Here is a 19878-nt window from a genome sequence, read left to right on the forward strand (position 1 = left end):
CATAGAATGTTAGTTATGAACAGATTAATAGGAAAATTATACAGATTAAATATCTCTCAAGAATGTATCTTTTTAATATTATTCATGATAAAATACAACTGAATTACAAATACCAAATTTGTCTACTAATTCGAGTTATTAAGAATACTATATTTGCAGAATACATTCATGATAGAGACATAATTCACAGAGATAAAGTTTTTAAATAAGTAATCTGTGCATGATGACAGCAAAATTAATAAAAACATCCATTAGTTGATTACTATAGTAAAAATGTCATACTGTTAATATAATGAAGATAGATATCCTATACCTTGTGTTACTTATAAGAGTTGTAGAGTTCATTCCTTTTGGAATCTTTCTCTTTGGAACTAGAAATAAATTTTTAGCTAGATTTTTATTTTATTCCTTCTGTTGTTGTGATTTGTGCTTTCCTAAAGTAAAAGATCAAAGAAAGTACTTGCTATATACAATTTTCAATTTAAACTTTTGAGTGGCAGTCAGGAATAGTTTTCAAAAGTTTCTGGTACATTTCTGACTTTAGAAACCTGGGATAGGAATCCATTGCCATATGCATATATACTATTTTCTGAGCCTCTTCAAAACATGTTTGAGTGGGTTCCTGAATGTTCCTGATGATAGTTTCTCTTGTTGAATTGTCAATGTTAATCTGAAAAGGGAAATTACATGTAGAGCGTAAGTAAGCACAATTAAACATGGACATGTAAAACGGGAAGGTTTCATTTATTCCCCCCTCCTTTTCAGTCCAATAGGTAATTTTGCTCACAGTGTTCACAGATATCTAAAAAGATTTATCAGAGATAATTTTTTTTTTGCTTTTTAAAAGTAAATATCCACGTTCACATCCCAAAGGAATAAAGAAGCCACCTGGCCTAAGACCACAGGAGCCTCAGAAACCACACTCTACTTGGGAGGATGCTGGTGGCTTTTTTAGTGGATGTCTGCAAACAAGGAAGCTTATGAAACCAAGGCCTCTTTTTAAGGAAAGGGGAAGCTGGTTCTATTTTAAAATCTATCTTCCTTATTAGTTACAAAGGTTGTTTTCACTGAATATGCCCTGAAATGGGAAGAAGGTGAGAAGAGGAGAAATGGATGGCAGAAGTGGTTGTCTAAGTAAACCAAAAAAAATTTCCAAATAAGAATTTCAGAGAATAAGTTACCATTGTCTGTTCTTTTCCCTCAACAGGAATGTTCATTTTTCATTGTCTGCTAGGAAAAGTCTCAGTGAATCTGTTTCATTCACTGTAAATGACTGGTGGTAATCACAATGTGGATGTCTGCTGGGTCTGTTGGTTTTATGCGGAGGTGAACAGTAATCTCTGGTGCGGTGGTGGATTGCCACTGGGATGTGCACATGCCTAGTTATGGCATTTGTAGTTTCTGTTGGCAAGGACACTTTTTTTTTCTTTTTAACCTTCCTGGGAATTAAGATAATCTAATGAGAAATTTTGAAGCCAGACTGCCTACGTTTGAATACTAACATTACCACTGTAATGACACTGGACAAGTTCATTAACTTTACAAATTCTTTTTTTATCCATAAAATAAGGTTAGTAATATCAAATTTATAACATATTAGGAGATACTGGGATGTAAAGTGCCTGGCATGTATGGATGATTGACAGATACTAGTGTCAAAAGATGCACTGATTTCATTTCCCATCGGTTTTTACCTCTCTAGGGGACTGTGGCTGGATGTAGGTCTTATAAAGCTTCTTTGCCATAGAAACTCTGCTCCACCGTGAGGCAATTTTCTTATAGGTTTCACATGCCTTCCAGAATTTAATGTTCTCATCACTGTGCTCCATTTTTAAGTATGCTGCATAGACTACTGGACCATCTAAACATAGTAGAGAAATCAGTTTATTTTTATAGTTAAAATTATCAGAAAGTCTGAACAATATTTAAAATGCAGCTTAAAACAAAAGTCTGAATAAAATCTCCCTAGTTATTTATCAAGCTTAAAGCAAAAGTCTGAATAAAATCTCCCTAATTATTTATCAAGTGAGTGTTTCATATCCATATCTGCATCTATCACACTCTTAAATCTATACATCTGAGGCACATTCAACAATCCAGTCATTGGTGAGGTTATTTCTTCATTCTGAGTCACTCAGAGGAAATTGCTAACCACTGTGGATGGGTCTATGACACATAGGACAGGAGATGTCACAGGGACCTAGAAAAAAGGCTTAAGCTGGGCAGGTAGGAAGAGCTCTGATCATGATAAGAAAAAGCTAAGAACTCATGCCAAACTGGTGGCTAAGAGCAGAGTGTAGATTCTAAAAATACAGGGCAGGGTTAGAAGAAAACTATTCGAGCCATGTGGAAGTGATATTCTTATCAGGTTGTACAGCCTGAAGTGTTTCTGAGTATCCAGTCAGTGCAGGAGAACAGAGACAGATGAAAATTAAGCTTCTTATTCATGGTTTATGGTTCACATAAGAAATAAGGACCAGGCAATGAATGGAATTCAGATAGGATATTGGAAACTATCTCAGAATCTAATACAGGGAAGTGATTATGTGGAGCATGACCATCAAATGACACTTGATGCCAAGATAGTTATCCTCAGGTCTGGTCTTAAACTGCCTTTCTGGAATGAGTATATAAGGAAAAAGGTTGCAGGAGCTTTTCTTGGTTGTGGCACTATTTTCTAGGAACTTCTGTTTGAAGAAGGCAGCTTTCAAAAATCTAACACATGAATCAGAATTTTTGGGAAGACCAAGTACTCTCAAGGTTCACCATGAATATTTTGAGATTAATATTAAACTTCTTTTGGTGTCTATGGAGTCTCTTGACATGCCTGAGCAATCAAATTGTTAAATGACAAAACAACAAAGTAACTTTCTTTTCTTTTTTTTTTTTTTGATATGGGGGATTGAACCCAGGGATGCTTAACCACTGAGCCACATCCCCAGCCCTTTCTGTTTAATTTTTAATTTTGAGATGGGTCTTGTTAAATTGCCTAGGGCCTAACTAAGTTGCTGAGGCTGGCTTTGAATTTGCAATCATATATACTACATAAAATATAGTTAGCATAGATGCTTGATGTGACAGCTTGCAGTATTATTCTCAGTTTTCCTTGCTCTTCCTCTAAAGGCAATCTTTTTGCAATCTTCCTGCCTCAGCCTTCAGAATTATCTCAGCCTCTGGGATTACAGGCAGATGCCACTGCACCCAGCCAAAGTAACTTTTGATAGAAATGTGTGTATAGACATGCTGGATGCATGACCATTTAGACCCTGACTGCTATCATAGGATTCTTTTTTTTTCTTTTACAAAAATCTGTGCATAATTTAATGTGTACAACCTGATGTGTTTGAAGCTAAGTATATACCTATTAAACTGTCACCACAATCAAAGCCATAAACATATCCAGCAAGTGAAAAAGGATTTTAATTAATAAAACATTGGTCAGTAGCATTAACTATTATGAAAAGTAAGTATAATTAAATGGAATGGAAATAATGAGTAATCATAACCATGTTTTCCTGGGTTTTCACCTAAGAGCTTAGATCAAATTTTCTAACACGAGAAAGTCAGACTTTTTGACTTCTTAATTTCTAATTACTCTGTCAGAAATGATACAGGAATAAAGATAACAAAGTAGTTTGTTTTCAAGAAAAAAAACTCAAATAGAGGTAGATACCTTCTATGGAGGCAGTATGGTTATGGAAAGTTGGTAATCTGCAAGAAATATAACATCCTAATAACACACAAACTTAGACCATGGCTTAATATTGTCATGTGAGCATATGCAGCCTTCCTGAAATTGGGCAGTATGTTGTTTGCCAGGAATATTACCTCAATATGGAGGACATATGAGATGGGAGCAGAACATATATAGATATGTAACACAGGAAATGACATAGACTAGATGTTCCTACCGAAAGGGGGAATATATTTAAACTTAGATTTTAAACAAAAAATTTATTTTCATGTTAAAGTGACTTTATGTTGCACCTTGCCTTACCATAGGCACAGGAAATGGAGCAGAGAACACATGTAGCAACTGATCCTCCTATTAAGGAAATAGTCGGATGGGTGGGAAAAGCAAAACAAACAAACAAACAAATAAAAAAATAACCAAAAATTTATTTCTGGTTTAACATGTTAAGTTCAAGCTAGCGTTTTTCAGAATATATTGAAAGAAACAGCTGTATTTAAAAATGAATAAACATATAGTTTGTAATAAGAGAAAGTTTGACTTAATAATTAGGAATAGAAAATAAGCTCCTTAAAATAAAAATTAAGAAATGAGCTAGAGAATAGGAAAATAAAGAGCATATGTGAGAGAGACAGACAGACAGACCAACAGACACCTGGTAAAAATCCATAGATCATGGAATGAGAGTCAGCCATAGTTCCTAGAGTGATGAGTGGGTGGGGTGGAAAGATGATCTGGAAACCCCTATTAGATTCCACATTGTAATATTCAGATTTGTGTTTATGTTTTGCTTGATTTTGTATTAAAATGTTTATGGGTTGTCATTCTAGAGCCCACCTGCATTTACACCTGCCTTCCTCGCTTCCCCCCGTGATGGAGAAGAATGAGTTTCTGCTTCTTTTGGGGTTTGCCTAATGTTTCCACAATTCTCAAGACCTTTGCTAATGAAGTAATCTATGTGTTGCTCTATATAGTTTTTATGTTTTCTGAGTGATCGTTTCCATATATACTATATAAAATATAGTTAGCAAATACAGCTTGCAGTATTATTCTCAGTTTTTCCTTGCCCTTCCTCTAAAGGCATTATATTTCCCTATCCCATTTACATCTGCACTGGCCATTGAACTTGTGCTAGTCAATAAAATACATGCAAAAGTGCTGTGTGTAGTTCCGAGAAAATGGTTTAAGAACCCTCATGTGGTTGGTTCTGCTTCTCCCTTCCTTATGAAGAGAATGCGTCCTGGAAAAAAAGCTGCTCATTTAGCCTAAAGGCTGGAATGAGGACAGAGAAAAGAGTGAGAGCTGACCTTAGTTGCTATGTATCCTGAGCAAGGAAAGGATCTTTCTTACTGTAAATCATCGGGATTTTAATGTCATTTGTTACTGTATCATAACTTAGCAGAAGCTGACCTGGATGACTCGAACCCATCTGATATTTCGGATGTGATTCTGATGCGTGGAATGAGTAGACTTATGTGATTGGTATGTCTCACAGAATTATGTATAAATTAGGTTAATTTTTGTCTGAGTATGCTACACATTATCCAAACAGGCCGCTGAGAGTGTATTTATGTAAAAATGTTTCAGGAATCATAGTAAATATTAAATTCATACTTAAATTGCCAGTTTAGAATTTGGTTGATGCATGTACCACATGAATCATAATGTAAAAAAGTCTTTCCCGAATCAGACAATCGAACCCAATGTGGCCCATTCTGAAGTTTTAAATTATAATCATTCCTGAGCACTATACTGAAAAAGCCATGATTCTGCTGCAGAAGAGTGATTCAAAGCTAAGCAACAGAATTGGTCACTTAAGTTGAGAGGGTGGCAGAAATAGGTTTATGGCATATGTGGTGTATACCTTTTCCTTGAAGAATCAGAGTGTTGCTTTTGGAAATCTCTAACTTGCCCTTTTAAAAGTAGTCACTAAAATTAGCACTCCTGTGACACACAAGATGACACATGACATCGTTTCTTTTTTTTTTTTTTTTTTAATTATTTTATTGTTGGTTGTTCATAACATTACATAGTTCTTAACATACCATATTTCACAGATTGATTCAAGTGGGTTATGAACTCCCATTTTTACCCCGTATACAGATTGCTGTGTCACATCAGTTACATTTCCATTGATTTACAAATTGCCTTTCTAGTGACTGATGTATTCTGCTGCCCAGTGCCTCACACTTGCGAGGCAACTGCTTTACCACTGAGCCACAACCCCAGCCCGTGGAATTTCTTTTGACTGAATCAGAATGGTGGTCTATCTTATTCCAGGATCATGTTTTTCTGTAAGACGTCAAGTCTTGTACCATGTATTAAGTCCTAAAAGTGAGCTATGTCCATTAGAAATATGTCCAAACCAATTATAAATTCACCTTTTAATTTTAAATCTGTATCACTGGAGATATAATAAATTCCATAATTCTACCAGAATCTGTGTGAAGTTTTATCGTAAATCTTCCTGTTTTATTAAAATTTTCTGGTTTGGTTTCTAGGATATTAATTATTTCTAATCTTGCTCCTACTTTTTCTTTGCTATGTTATTATAAAAGTAGTTTAAAATGCTATGTTATTAACACAGAAAATGTCTAATAAAGTAGTATTTATTGTTGACAATTTGTTGTTTCCTTTTATTCTTTCAACCTATTGATCATGTAAAAACATGTATCTAGCTAGCATTCATTCATCTGCACACACAGATACAAATGCAAGTTACTTATTGACATAATGTAAAGGCATTTTTTTAAAAAAAATCACTATTGCTCTTTCATGCTTAATATTATGCAACAAACACTTTCCTTTTTACTTTAGATGATCATGATAGTCCATTGAAGGGCTAGGTTGTAAGACAATTGTTCTTCTGTGTCCATAGGGCATTGGTTTCAGGACCCCCTGAGGAAGCCAAAATCTGAAAATGCTAAGTCTTCTACATAAAATGGGATAACATTTGTGGATAAGCTACACACATCCTTCTGTATACTTTAAGTCATCTCTAGATTACTGATAATACCTAGTATCATGTGTTATGTAAACAGTTGTTATACCATATTGTTTAGGGAAGAAAAAAATCTCTCTACATGTTTAATATACATACAATTATTTTCCTAAATATTTTTCATCTGCAGGTCATTGAACTCAGAGCTGCAGGACATGTGGATACAGAAGGGTGACTGTATATTTAGTCATTCTATTATTATTGAACATTTGGATTTTTCAACTTTTTGGTATATAGATATCAAACATTTTGTATATAAATACCAAACATCTTGGTCTATAAGTCCTTAGGACCAATTATCTTAGGAGTGATTCAAGGAATTAAATACCTAAACTGAACATGTAATATTTTGAGAGAGTTTTGATACATACTGTAATATTTCCTAACCTTTTCTTCTTTTTTCCTGTGAACTTCAAACATTTTGTCCATTTTCTTTTGTATCATTAGTGTTTCTTGACTTTTCAGATAGTATCTTAAAGGCACTCTCTATAATATTATGGCTTTATTTTCTATTCTCCATTTACTCATTATTCTTTTAAAAGTATTATTATTTATTTAGATGGGGACTCACTATGTTGCTCAGGCTGGTCTCAAACTCAAGTGATCATTTCACCTCAGCTTCCCAAGTGACTAGGACAGGCTCTCACCTGCTGGCCTGACTTTCCTTTTTATGTGTTACTTTTGTTGATGATTTTGAGACTTGTGAACTCTCTAATATGAAAAAGCTTCAGTTCAACTCTGACCTGATCTAGCTGCCAATCTTTTCTGTTCTTTTATTCGAGAAAAATCTCTAAAACAAAACCCTAGTCATTACCATCTATTATACCTTTCAAAATTTTCCCATTTCCCAAATGACAAAGGCCGGACCTCTTGGCTGTGGTTCTAGGGCTCATTAGGACACAGCCCTCCATCTCCCCTGCTTCCTCCCTTGCCCTTCCTGGCTGGCAGTCTCTGAGCCTTATTTAGACACTTCCTGTGTGTTATGTATGCAGTTCCTTTCGTGTTGCAGGTTTTCTACCTTGATTCAAGACTTAGCTTATATATTTCAATTTCTGGAAAAAATTTGTCTGAATACCCCAAGCTGGATAAGCACTTCATATCAGTTGACAAATAGCACGGAGTGCATATCTGTTTTAATTTATAGTTTATCTATCTACCTACTCACAGTCTATTATATTTATGGGTTTACTTCCACTATGTTTCCATTCACCTGAGAAGCTTTGAGGATTAGGAATGAAGTTTATTCATCTTTATATACCCAGTTCTTATATACTACCTTATATATAGCAGGTATTGACTAAAGTGTTAATCTGGGCTTTTGTATCTCTCATGCTTCTACATTTTAAAGACATTTTGTACAGGTCTTGGAAAGTGAAGAAGTAGGCCCTAATAATTCACTATCTGAGAAGCACAAGAGACCAGAAGATCATACCTGGAATGCTATTACATTTTCATTTTTTGTGAGTGAGAAAAAAAATGTACTAAGTAAGCAGCAATGTCTATGAAAGGCCAGGTTTTCTACCCCCCTGCCAGGTGAAGAAGTGTGTGAGAAAGCAAAGACAAAATGTGCTAAATGCTTTCAAAGGGCTGAGGCAAGGCAGTGCTGTAATACAAGGGTTGATGCTGGTAACTATGGAAACGGCGTGGTTAGCAGAGATTAGAATAAATGGTAGTGTAGGAAGCTGCCAATCAGGAGTGAGCAGCAAAGACTTCCCCACAGATGAGAGAACTGAGAGAATGGTTCTGCCTTTGGGATCAAGATGCACCTGAGGGAGTAACAATATCCCTCAGTAACTTCCAACATCTGCCCTGCTATCATGTAGATAAAGAGGCACCAGGCAGCATAGATGTTCATCAATATAGAGCAGCCTCCATTGCCTTCAGCAGTATGGTAATCCAACATCATTCAACTAAGCATTCCCAAGATTTGTGCAAAATTAAAAATTAATGCAAACTCTCTGATTCAGAACACTAGCCTACCCAGGATGGTTATGCTATATCCCTGCTCTGCATCTATGCTGGAGCAAACTGAACAGGCCACAGACAAATACACAGCTGTGCTTTCTAACTTGAAATGATCACTGCACATTTTAAATGGGTACTCAACCATGTCTAGTCATTAACTCATTCTTTCCTAATATCACAGTTCTCAAAATCTCCAGAAATCATTTCATCCCTTTTCCCTTTTTAACATTTGAACACACCCTCTCTTCAGCAATCTGTAGTTGACCTTCAAACTTTGCTGAGACAGACAATCAGATGGAGATATCCTATCTTCCCTCCAGCAAATCAACCAACTACTTCCATCTGCACCTGTCCTTTCCAATTTCCTGAGGAATTTTTTTTTCAGCTCTGCTTTGCTTTTTCTGTCCATGTTACTTTTTATTGCATTACTATCTCCACCCTTCTCTATGTCACCAGTCCACTCTTCACTAATAGTCATCGTCATACAAATAGATTGCTGTATTTCCCAAATAAGACCCAACTATTGACCCCATATGCCCACTATTGACCATGTGCCCCCTTGGTGTCTCTACTTTTTTTTTTCTATTTTTAAACATACTTTCTTTTTAATTGACACGTAGTAATAGTACCTCTTTATGCAGGACAGTGTGCTATTTCTATCACTGTACACAATGTGTAATAATCAGATCCACATAATTGGCATATCAATAACCTCAGATAGTTATTATTTATTTGTGCTGGGAATATTAAAATTCCTTTTGACTACTACTTTAAAATACTCAAATAATTGTTGTCAACTATAGTCTACTGTGCTATGGTACATTAGAAATTTTTCTTCTTATAGAAGTGCATCTCTGTACCTCTTGTTAATCTTTTCTCTATTCCCTCTTTTCCCACACCCTTATCAGACTCTAGTAACCAATATTGTGTTCTCTACTTCTTTCAGAGCAATATTTTAGTTGTCTTTCTGTGCCTGACTTACTTCTTTTAACATATGTCTGCCAGTTCCATCCTTGTTGCTACAAAGGTCAGAATTTCATTCTTTTTATGGCTTAATAATATTCCATTTTATATGTGCACACACATGTTTATGTGTGTTCTACAAATTTTAGTGTTTTCTTTTTTCGTTTCTGTGAAAAATATTATTGGAATGGTATTGACTCTATAGATTACTTTGGGTGGTATGGACATTTTAACAACATGGATTATTCTAATCAGTAGACATGGGTTATGTTTTCTTTTTTTTCTGTATGTCTTTTTCTGTTTATTTCACTAATGTTTTATAATTTTACTTGTAAAGATCATTCACTTCTTTGGTTTAAATTTATTCAGGAATATTCTTTTTTTGGTAGCTAATGGGATTGTTTTTTTATGTCTTTCTTAGAAATTTCATTATTGGTATATAAAAGGGTACTTATTTACTTATTTATTTTGGTGCAGGGATTGAACTCAGGGGCACTTGACCACTGAGTCACATCCCCAGCCCTATTTTTGCATTTTATTTAGAGACAGGGTCTCACTGAGTTGCTTAGCCCAGTGCTGTTGCAGAGGCTGGCTTTGAACTCAAGATTCTCCTGCCTCAGCCTTTTGAGATCCTGGGATTACAGGTTTATGCCACCACGCTCTGCGAGACTGCTTATTTTTGTATATTAATTTTGTATCCTGTAACCTTACTGAATTTGTTTAACAGTTCTAGCAGTTTTTTTTTTTTTTGGAGTCTTGATACATATAATCATGTTGTTCAAACAGGCATAAATTGACCTCCTTTCCTATTTGGATGCCCTTTATTTTTATTTATTTTTTCTTATTGTTCTGACTAAGACATTCAATACTGTATTGAATAGGAGTGATGAGAATGGACATCCTTGTCTTGTTCCTGATGTTAGAGGAACAATTTCAGTTTTTTTTTTTTCCCATTCAGTGTCATGTAGTCTGTGGGTTTGTCATATACAACCATTATTGATTTTTGAGGTTTTGTTTTTAATCATGAAGGGATGTTGGATTTTATTAAAAGTTTTTGCTATATTTTTTGAGATCATCATAGGATTTTTATCTTTCATTCTGTTTATCTTTCATTTTGTCCCCTTGCATATGCTGAATCATCCTTGCAGCCCTGAGATTTCTGATATATAATATTTTTTTATGAGCTACTAGATTCAATTTGCTAATATTTTGTTGAAAATTTTTGCATCAGTCTTCATCAGGGGGATTTTTCTTGTTATGTCCTTCTCTGATTTTGTTATCAGGAAAAAGCTGTTCTTGTTGAACAAGTTTGGAAGGGTTCCTGCTCTTTATTACTTTGGAATTGTTTGAGAAGAATTGATATGAGCTCTTCTTTTTAGTTTGGTGAAATTCAGCAGCAAAACCATCGGGTTCTGAGCTTTTCTGTTTTGGGAGATTCTTTTTTTTTAATACATATTAAATCTTGTTACTCGTTTTTAGTCTGTTCAGGTTTCTTGTGTTCTCTTGGTTCCATTTTGGTAGGTTACATGTGTCCAGGAATATATCCATTTTCTTCTAGGTTTTCTAATTTGTTGATGCATCAATGTTCATAATAATCCTTAATGATCATTTGCACTTCTATAATATCAGTTGTAATATTCCCTTTTTTATCTATGATTTTATTTATTTAAGGTTTTTCTTTTTTTTTTCTGAGTTAGTCTAGCGGAAGGTTTATCAATTTTGTTTATCTTTTCAAAAGTCTGTTCTTTATTTTGTTGATAATTTTAGCCTCTATTTTGTTTATTTCTGCTCTGGTTTTTGTTGTTTCTTTCCTTCTACTAATTTTGGGCTTAATTTTTTCTTGCTTTTCAAGTTCTTTGGATTGCATTGTTGGGGTTTGCTTATTTGAAATCTTTCTATTTTTTAAAAATGTAAGTACCTATTGCTGTAAACTTCCTTCTTAGTATTGCTTTTGCTGTATTCCATAGGTTTCAGTATGTTGTGTTTTCATTTGTTTCAATAAAGTTTTAAATTTTTACTTTTGATTTCTTCAGTGACCAACTTGGTCATTCAGGGGACTATTTCTTAATTTCCGGGTATTTATACAATCCCTGAAATTTCTCGTTTCATGCCATTGTGCTCAGAGAAGATACATGTTATGATTTCAGTTTTTGAAAATTTTTGAGACTTGTTTTCTGGCCTTGCATATGGTATGTCCTAGAGAAGTTTCCATGTGCCAGTGAGAAAATATGCATTCTTCACCTGTTTGATGAAATGACATATAAATATTTGTCAGGTTGGTCTGTTGTTTAGCTTAAGTGTTTCTTGGTTGATTTTTGTCTGGATAACCTGTTCATTGATAAAAGCAGAGTGAAGAGTCTAGTACTCCTTTTAGAGCTAATAACATTTGCTTTATACAGTAAGTTGCTCCAGCTTTAAGTGCAGATACATTTACAATTGTTATTTCTTCTTGATGAATTGATCCCTTTATTTATACAGAGATCTCTTTTGTCCCCTTTTACAGTTCTTGATTTAAAGCCTATTTAAGTACAGACTATGAATAAGCACAGCCACTCCTGCTAGCTTTCAGTTTCAATTTGCATTGCTTATCTTTTCCCATTCTTCCACTTTCAATCTTGGTGTGTCCTCACTGGTGAAGTCAGTTTCTTGTAAGTAGCATTAGGTTAGGTCTAGTTTTAAAAAAAAAAAATCCATTCATCCAGTCTACCTTTCAGTTGGGGAATTGAATCTGTTTATAGTCAAAGTTATTATTGGTCAAGTAAAGACGTACTCATGCCATTTTGTTAATTTTTTTTCTGATTGATTTGTATATCCTTTTTCCTTTCTTCCTCTCTTGTTTATCTTTGTGGTTTAGTGGTTTTCTGTATTGTTAGGGTTTGATCCTCTTTCTCTTTTTGTGTATCTATCTTTGAGTTAGGTCCTTTTGTATATTTTCATAATGGTAGTTTTCCTCATTTTGCTTTTGAAATGCTCCCTGAAGCATTTCTTGTAGAGTTGGTCTGATGGCTGATGAATTCTCTTAACATTTGTTTCTTTAGGAAAGTTGTTTTGTTTCATTTCTGAAGACATCCATTTTGCTGGATATGGTAGTTTGGTTGACTTTCTTTTTTTTTTTCTTTCAGGATTTTGAATATATTATTTCTTGGTCTGTAAGGCTTTCCTGCTCTGTAATTTCTTTCCTCGTCTATTAGGCTTCTGTTAAGAAATCTGCTTTTAGTCTAATGCAGATTGCCTTATAAGTGGCTCTATTCTTTCCTCTTGCTGTTTTTAGAATTGCCTTGTACTTTTGAAAGTTTTATTATCATATGCCTCCAAGATTTTTTATTTTTAGTGCCCCAAGGTGCTTTCAATTTTTTGGATCTGAATGTCCATATCTTTTCCAAAATTTAGACAGTTTTCAGCAATTATTTTGTTGAATAAGTTTTCTAAGTTTTCCTCTGGACCACCCATACTATGAAGGTTTGTTTAATTTATGGTGTCACATAAGTCTCAGTGTCTTTCTTCATTTCTTTTAAAGTTCTTCTATTATTTCTATTTCTTCCTCTTCGCCTCTTCTTCCTCCAAGCTCAGAAACTTTCTATTCTTCCTGATCAATTCTGCTATTCAGGCTCTTCACTGTATTTTTTATTTCATTTACTGAGTTCTTACCTTCAGTATTATTGATAGGCTCTTTCTTTGAGCTGTCTTTACTGAATTTCTCATTCATATCATAAATTATCTTCCTAATTTCATTGCATCATCTGTATTTTTCTAGTGTATATTTTTTTTTTGGTATTTTCTTTCATTGTTTCCTTAAAGTCATTGCTTTCGATTATTTGTCAGACAATTCATCCATTTCCTTTTCTTCAGTGTTTGCTGCCAGAGATTTACAGTGTTCCTTTGGAGGTATCTGACTACCTTTTGTTTATGCTGCTTGTCTCTACTTTGGGAATTTTGTATCTGGTGGGTTAATTGCCTCTACCAATTTATAGAGTAGCTTTCATAGTGAAAGGCTTTCTTCTGATAATGTTGTTATTTAGATATGTTATATTGACTTTGATTCCAAGTTGTTTACTTTAGTATAGTGTTCATGAAGCCTCTTTAGCTGTAATCCATGTTGGTGATGTCTGTGGGTATTTTGGTGAGCTAGGCTGTGAATTGCACTGCCAGATGGAATTCAGCTCCTTTGGAGAGGTGGGTTTGTTGGCTGCTTTGTAAGTACATCTGGCTGCAGGTATGGGGAGGCATCAGTTTCTGTAGCTTATGTCAGAGTGAGGCCAAACTAGTGGGCCCCCTAGGACTGTGCAGGGCAGGTGTGTCTAGTAGTGAGTGGGGGGTGCCTGTCAGTGTCTCAGGACTGCACAGGGAATTTTGTGGGGCCACCAGGGGCTGACCTACTCCAGGGAGGTTTGCCCAGCTGCCTCCTAGTCATCTACTTCTCAAGGCCTAGAAGGCCAAACTTCAGAGAGTAGGCTACTGAATTCTTAGAGCCATTGGAGGATGAGCAGGGCTGCCCAGATGTTCCCTGGAGGAGGGAAATTTGGTAGGCTAAGCCACTCAAGAAAGGCTACTTGACAGCTTTTCAGAATCTTATGTGGATGGACCTGTCCAGTCACCACTTGCCTGGTCCTTCATGGGCCCAAGTGCTCTGGCCAGGCTTAGCTTCATTAATGAGCCATAAGGGTAGGTGGTCAGGGCTACCTGGCTGCTTCTGAAGCAGAGGGCAGATGGGTGGGCTACTTCCTGGGATGGAAGGTGGAAGGGTAATGCTATCTGGCTGTTTTCTGGGGCTTTCTATAGACCATACTACTCAATCTGGGCTGTTCTGGTACTTTCCAGTCCACAGGCTTGGCTGTCTTCCTGGTGGCTCACAGGACTGGCTCAGTGGAGCTTCCAAGGGAAATTGCCTGGTTGCTTCAGGTGGGTGAGGTCTCAAGATAGTTCCATGAAGCAAGAGTGTGGGTGGGGGAGGGCACAGCATGAGCTGGACTCCTTCTCTATGGCAATCCAGCACTGTGGTAACCTGGCATTTCCCCAAACTAAATCTAATGCCTGTAAGAGCCACATGATTCTCCAGCAGTGAATACCTCTGATGGATTGAAGTCCTTCTTGACTCAGGATTGATCTTGGAGATGGAAAGAGGGATTCTATGTGCTTAGTTCCCATCCTTCTGAGGCATAGTGTATCTCCATGCTCTGCACCATCTCTGCCACATCCCCACTCTACTCCAACACTCTGCTTCACACTCCAGTGAAACAGCTGCAGTTTATTTTTATTTTTTTCTTTTTTCCTTGTTTTGATCCTTCATTGTGGAGGAAGCACATTAGGCTTCCTATTCAGCCATTTTCCAGTCTCTGCTTTTTAGTCTGTTGAGCTTCACATCAAAGCGTGTGTGAATCATCCCTGTGTTACCGTCTTCACCGTGTGTCCTCCAAACTGCTCGTCAAGGCACTATTGGCTTCCTTATTGCCACCGCCAGTGGGCGCTGTTCTTTTCTCACCTGACTTTTCAGTGTTTTTGACACAGTTCAGGGTTCCTTTCTTGAAGCAACTATCTCCTTTGGCTTCCATGATCAGACACTGTCTTTGGTCATTCTCAACTCACCTGAGACTCTTTTCCCATCCTCTTCCACCACCCCGCTCCTCTTCTTGGATCTTAGTTCTCTATCTGAACCCTCCCTCCAGTGGTCTCATAGACCCTGGAGAGGTTTTTGCTACTTGGCCACATGCTACTTGCTCCCAGCCTTATCTTCTCCACTGATTCTAATCTGACCTGGTATATTGTAGAGTTGTGCAACCCGTCTCCCTGTTTCTTTTCATCAGAAGAGAACTAGGGTATCTGGTACACTAAGCCTTGTAACTCTAGTTTGAGGCCTTTCGTGTGACTTGTAAGGCCCTGTGCTTCTCTCATTTCAAATTTCTTTCGGTTATTTGAAGACACTAACCTCACTCACTTCTCCAGGGCCTTTAAAAGGTGGTTGCTCTCTGCTTGAGCCACTCTGACCACAGCCTTCAGCGTGGGTGGCTGTGTCTCCTCACTCAGCTCTTTGCTCACATTTTACTCCTTCTCACAGTTGTTCTTTAACTATCAGTGGAATTGTGACCTTCTACCTGATTTTTTTTTTTTAGTCATATCATTTGGTTTCATTTTCAACAAGTCACTGACCACTTTATGAAATTAGTTATTCATTAAGTTGCTTGCTTGTTTGTCTGTGTCCTCCCCTCAAAAGAAGCACAGGCTGAGCAGTGACCCAGTGTCTCCAGGTCTTGGATGTTCTTCCAGACACACTCTGGGATTGAATGACTCACCCAAGGAACAACTTGGAACTAAACATCTTTTTTAGTTGTATGAAATGTAATTGACACAAACATCAGTGAGCAATGCTGTTCTCATCTTTTGAGAATTCATTCATACATATAAGTATGTACCTTCTGCACTTTAGATATTTTTCTGGCATTATAGATTTTTTTTTTTTTTTTTTTTTTTTTTTTTTTTTTTTAGTCCTGACCTTTCCACTTTGAAGACTCCCTGGATTTAGGTGGTTGTTAGTTCTCTGACATCTCAAATGCACTTCTTTGTACCTTTTCTAGTTCCACTGTATCTTGGTTAAGTCTCAGTCATCAGAAAAACCCACAGAATTTCGTTTCTTGTGTTTACCTCGGTGATGCCTCATGTTTTGCCATGGTTTTGGTTGCAGTGCTATGGTTTGGGAAACCATCATTGAAGAAAAATTCTTAGGTGATTCTCTCAGGTATTTTCATGGAAAGATGACAAAGTCTTAACCTGGAACATTTAAAATTTCTCACTATCTATATGTCCATTTGAAAATAATTTAATATTTCCTAAAAACTCAGATGTTTGGAAACTTGAAGAACTTTCTATCACTTGTTCATTTGGAGATATGGGGGGAATTTTTGTGTTTCCTGCTTAATTCATTGTGGAGGATTTTATAATGATGTTAGTTTTCACATGAAATGCTGAGGAATCCTTCACACTACATGTCTTCATTGAAAGACACACACATTTAAATCTCCTGGACTTACTTCTACAATAGTTCTTTATCTTTAAAATATTGCCAGTCAGCTCCTAATGCAGCCTTAGCTGATTTTTTTTTTTGTCAAAGGCTATTATTTTTTTAAAGTATGCATTTGTCTTGCCTTTGAAATTATATTCAGAGTGCTATAAAAAAGAATTGCTTTAATTACTGTTTTCAAATTTTACCCTAATGTGCCTTAAATGGAAATCCTCCTTTTTCTTTTCTAGGGGATTTTCTGTTTTTGGAACTCCCTGCCACCCCCACCTTGGTATTTTATGTGTCACATGGGCACGTGGGATTTTTTTCCAGGCACCCTTCCTGATACTAAGAAGTGCTCAATACATATTTATTGAATTAATTTTGAATAGAGGCCCACAATATTTGTAAAAAATGTCTTCGGCATTTTAGAAAACTTGTCTGTCAACAATGTAACATTAGATAACATCTAGAATGTGTCTAGGTTACCAACATTCTATTTTTGGACTAGAGATTGAACCTAGGGGTACTTTATCACTGAAGCACATCCCTAGTTCCTTTTGTTTACATTTTGAGTCGGGGTCTTGTTGAGTTGCTGAGGCTGGCCTCAATTTGTGCTCATTCTGCCTCAGCCTCTCAAGTTGCTGGGATTACAAGTGTGTACCACTGGCCCCAGATCTAACATTCTTAATTTTTAACTAATGTCTCAATTTTGCCATAGGTCTATACTCAAATTGATGAGTTTTTTTTAAAGATCCCTTTTTCCATAAAGGTATTTTTATGGAATTATTTGAATCTTATTGTCTTTACTATGTATTTACTTAATGGCTCCCCAACAAACATCTTCTAAGCCAATACCTGCTCATCTCTTGAGACCCAGCCTAATATGTTTTCTTCCCATGTGACTTGCTGAACTAGTTGTTTTTAGAATCAGTGCTTTAATTTATGTAAAAGAGAGTCATCTGCATATCTTAGCTTAAAGGATGAATTTTGCTAGTGTCCTTGGTGAATGTAAACACATTTTTATACTGTGGAAAGTCTAATATTTATATTCATAGTTTTCTTTTCTGGCTGACTGCTCCACAGAATGATTTGTTTTATCACTTTAAAAAAATATTTTTATATAAACTTCATACTAATTTGATTTCTGACAAGATTTTTACCATATTTTTGCTTGTTTTTTATAAAGAGCAGTATGATGTCTTCTTGCTTTCATCTTTTCTGTGGACTTTGTATTCTTGTGACACCAGATTTTTGAATTGCTAATTCTAGCAAGGCAAGCACGCACTTGAGATTCTTGCCAAATAATTAACTCTATATTCTGTGTTTATTAGGTCCCCAGTATTGACACATAAATTTATATAATAAGGCTCACTGTCTTTTCTTCCTAATATTTATGTTGTATTTATTCCTTGAACATTTATTGCATGCCCATGGGCATGTTTTGAGTTCCTCAAGGGTGTGAAAGGTGAATGTGAGGCAAAATGCTCTTAAGAAATTTACAACCTACTGAGCAAGCTGCTGTGGGAAAAAACTATTACACACACAAGCTGAAATTAAAAGAATAGTGACACTGATAAATAGAAGAAGGAGGAAAAATATTTCTAAGAGGTTTTATGGAAAAGATGGATCTTGAGTCTTGTTTTCAAGGTAGGGCACAGTAGGTAGAGGAGACAGAAGGACCTGGAGCAAACGTCTGGAGCAGGAGAGTCAAAGATGTACAAGTAGAAAATGGAGGAACAGATGCCTTAGTGGAGGCTGTGTTGTGCAAAAGGGTATAGAGAGGGAAAATCTAGAAACTGTGCTGCGTTTATGGCATAGGGAGCCCTGAATACCAAATCTGTGGACATTTTGGTAGGGATCAGGAAAAAAAGATTGCTGTTCAGAGATGTGCACTTATTACTAATAAATATAACTACCAATTCCTATGAGCTCAGAACTACGATACTATATACAACATGAACAATAATACTGAATGCACGGGCCATATTCCCATTTTATAAAAGTGAGATTAATCTGGTGAAATTGCAAACATGGATTATAGAATGTTGGGACCTAAATCCAAACTATTAACAGAAGAAGAATCAACAGAGTTGACTAAACAAAACATTTTTGTCTTTTCTTCCCATTTAAATGCTGTCAAAAGTACCCAAAAGATATTGTTTAAAATTCACAGTCAGGCTGGTGAATTGGATCACAAAACTTTGAGGAACACCTTAAAAGTGAAAGAGGTAGTTTGAAAGAAGAAACCGTGGCCCCGAATGTTCTCTGGAAAGGCCTGGTAGGGAAGCAGAGCTCAGGGTGTGCCCCAGGCTGGGGTGCAGTTTCTAGTAGCAGGGCAGGGGCCATGCAGCAAGTTGTAGAGTCTTTAGCAGGAGTAGACAAGGGTCCCCATCTCCCAGTGGTATGGACACACTGTCCCCAGACAGTGACAGTGTGTCCATACCAAAGAAGGCTGAGTCAGCCCCTGAGGCAGCCCCTGGAGCGACAAGAGGTTCCTGTCCAGAATAACCACGAAATGCACCAATTAAAACATCTACGCAGAACACCTAGCCCCCCTCCATGGAGTCCACATTCACAGAGAGCCCGAAAGGGGATCCTAAATAAAAACATGGGTCTATAGGCAAAAATTAACAAAGATTTGACTGGAAATAACTCCATTTAAAAAAAAACAAAAACAAAAACAAAAAACTACCGATTCAATGAAAAATTTTCTGAGTACCCACTACTTTGTCTTTTGGTTTTTATCATTTTCTACAACCTGCCCCTTCCTTCCTTCCTTCCTCCCTCCCTTCTTTCCTTCCTTCCTTCCTTCCTGGTACTGAGGATCGAACCCACGGTGATTAACCACTGAACCACAGCCCAGCCCTTTTTGTATTACTTAGGGCCTGCTAAATTGCTAAGGCTGGCTTTGAACTTGCCATCCTCCTGCCTTAGCCTCTCAAGCCACTGGGATTACAGGCATGCACTACCACACCCTGTTGCCAGTTTCTTATCCCAAGTACAATTGGCAGTTCTCTTGAGTATACATCATCCTTCATATTTCCTTCCTTGAACCTCTGAATTTATCTCTTCCTATCCACTACTATTCTCTCTGATTTATATCATGTTGATACTTACATACAACTCTACACCGATCCACATCTAAGCCCACTTAAATCAGACTCTGATAAACTTTGAGGAGTTTCAGAACATCGAGATTCAACTTCACTCTTACTTTTGAAAGCGCTGGAACAGCAAAGCAGACTTTTTTTTTTTTTTTTAATG

General features: G+C 36.5%; 1 protein-coding gene across 1 annotated transcript in view; it reads right to left on the reverse strand.

Annotated features, from left to right (window-relative positions):
* Positions 1 to 239: 239 nt before the first annotated feature.
* RGS13 (regulator of G protein signaling 13) overlaps positions 240 to 19878 on the reverse strand; it is a 29364-nt gene continuing 9725 nt past the window's right edge. Inside the window, exons 5-6 of the mRNA XM_081299817.1 lie at positions 1695 to 1861; positions 240 to 670 (exon numbers count right to left, since the gene is read on the reverse strand). Coding sequence (XP_081155943.1) covers positions 482 to 670; positions 1695 to 1861 — 356 coding nt within the window. The 3' untranslated portion in view covers positions 240 to 481. The remainder of the gene's footprint in view (positions 671 to 1694; positions 1862 to 19878) is intronic.

This window comes from Spermophilus citellus (genome assembly GCF_964194105.1).
Source record: "Spermophilus citellus genome assembly, chromosome: 6".
NCBI classification, from domain to species: Eukaryota; Metazoa; Chordata; class Mammalia; order Rodentia; family Sciuridae; genus Spermophilus; species Spermophilus citellus.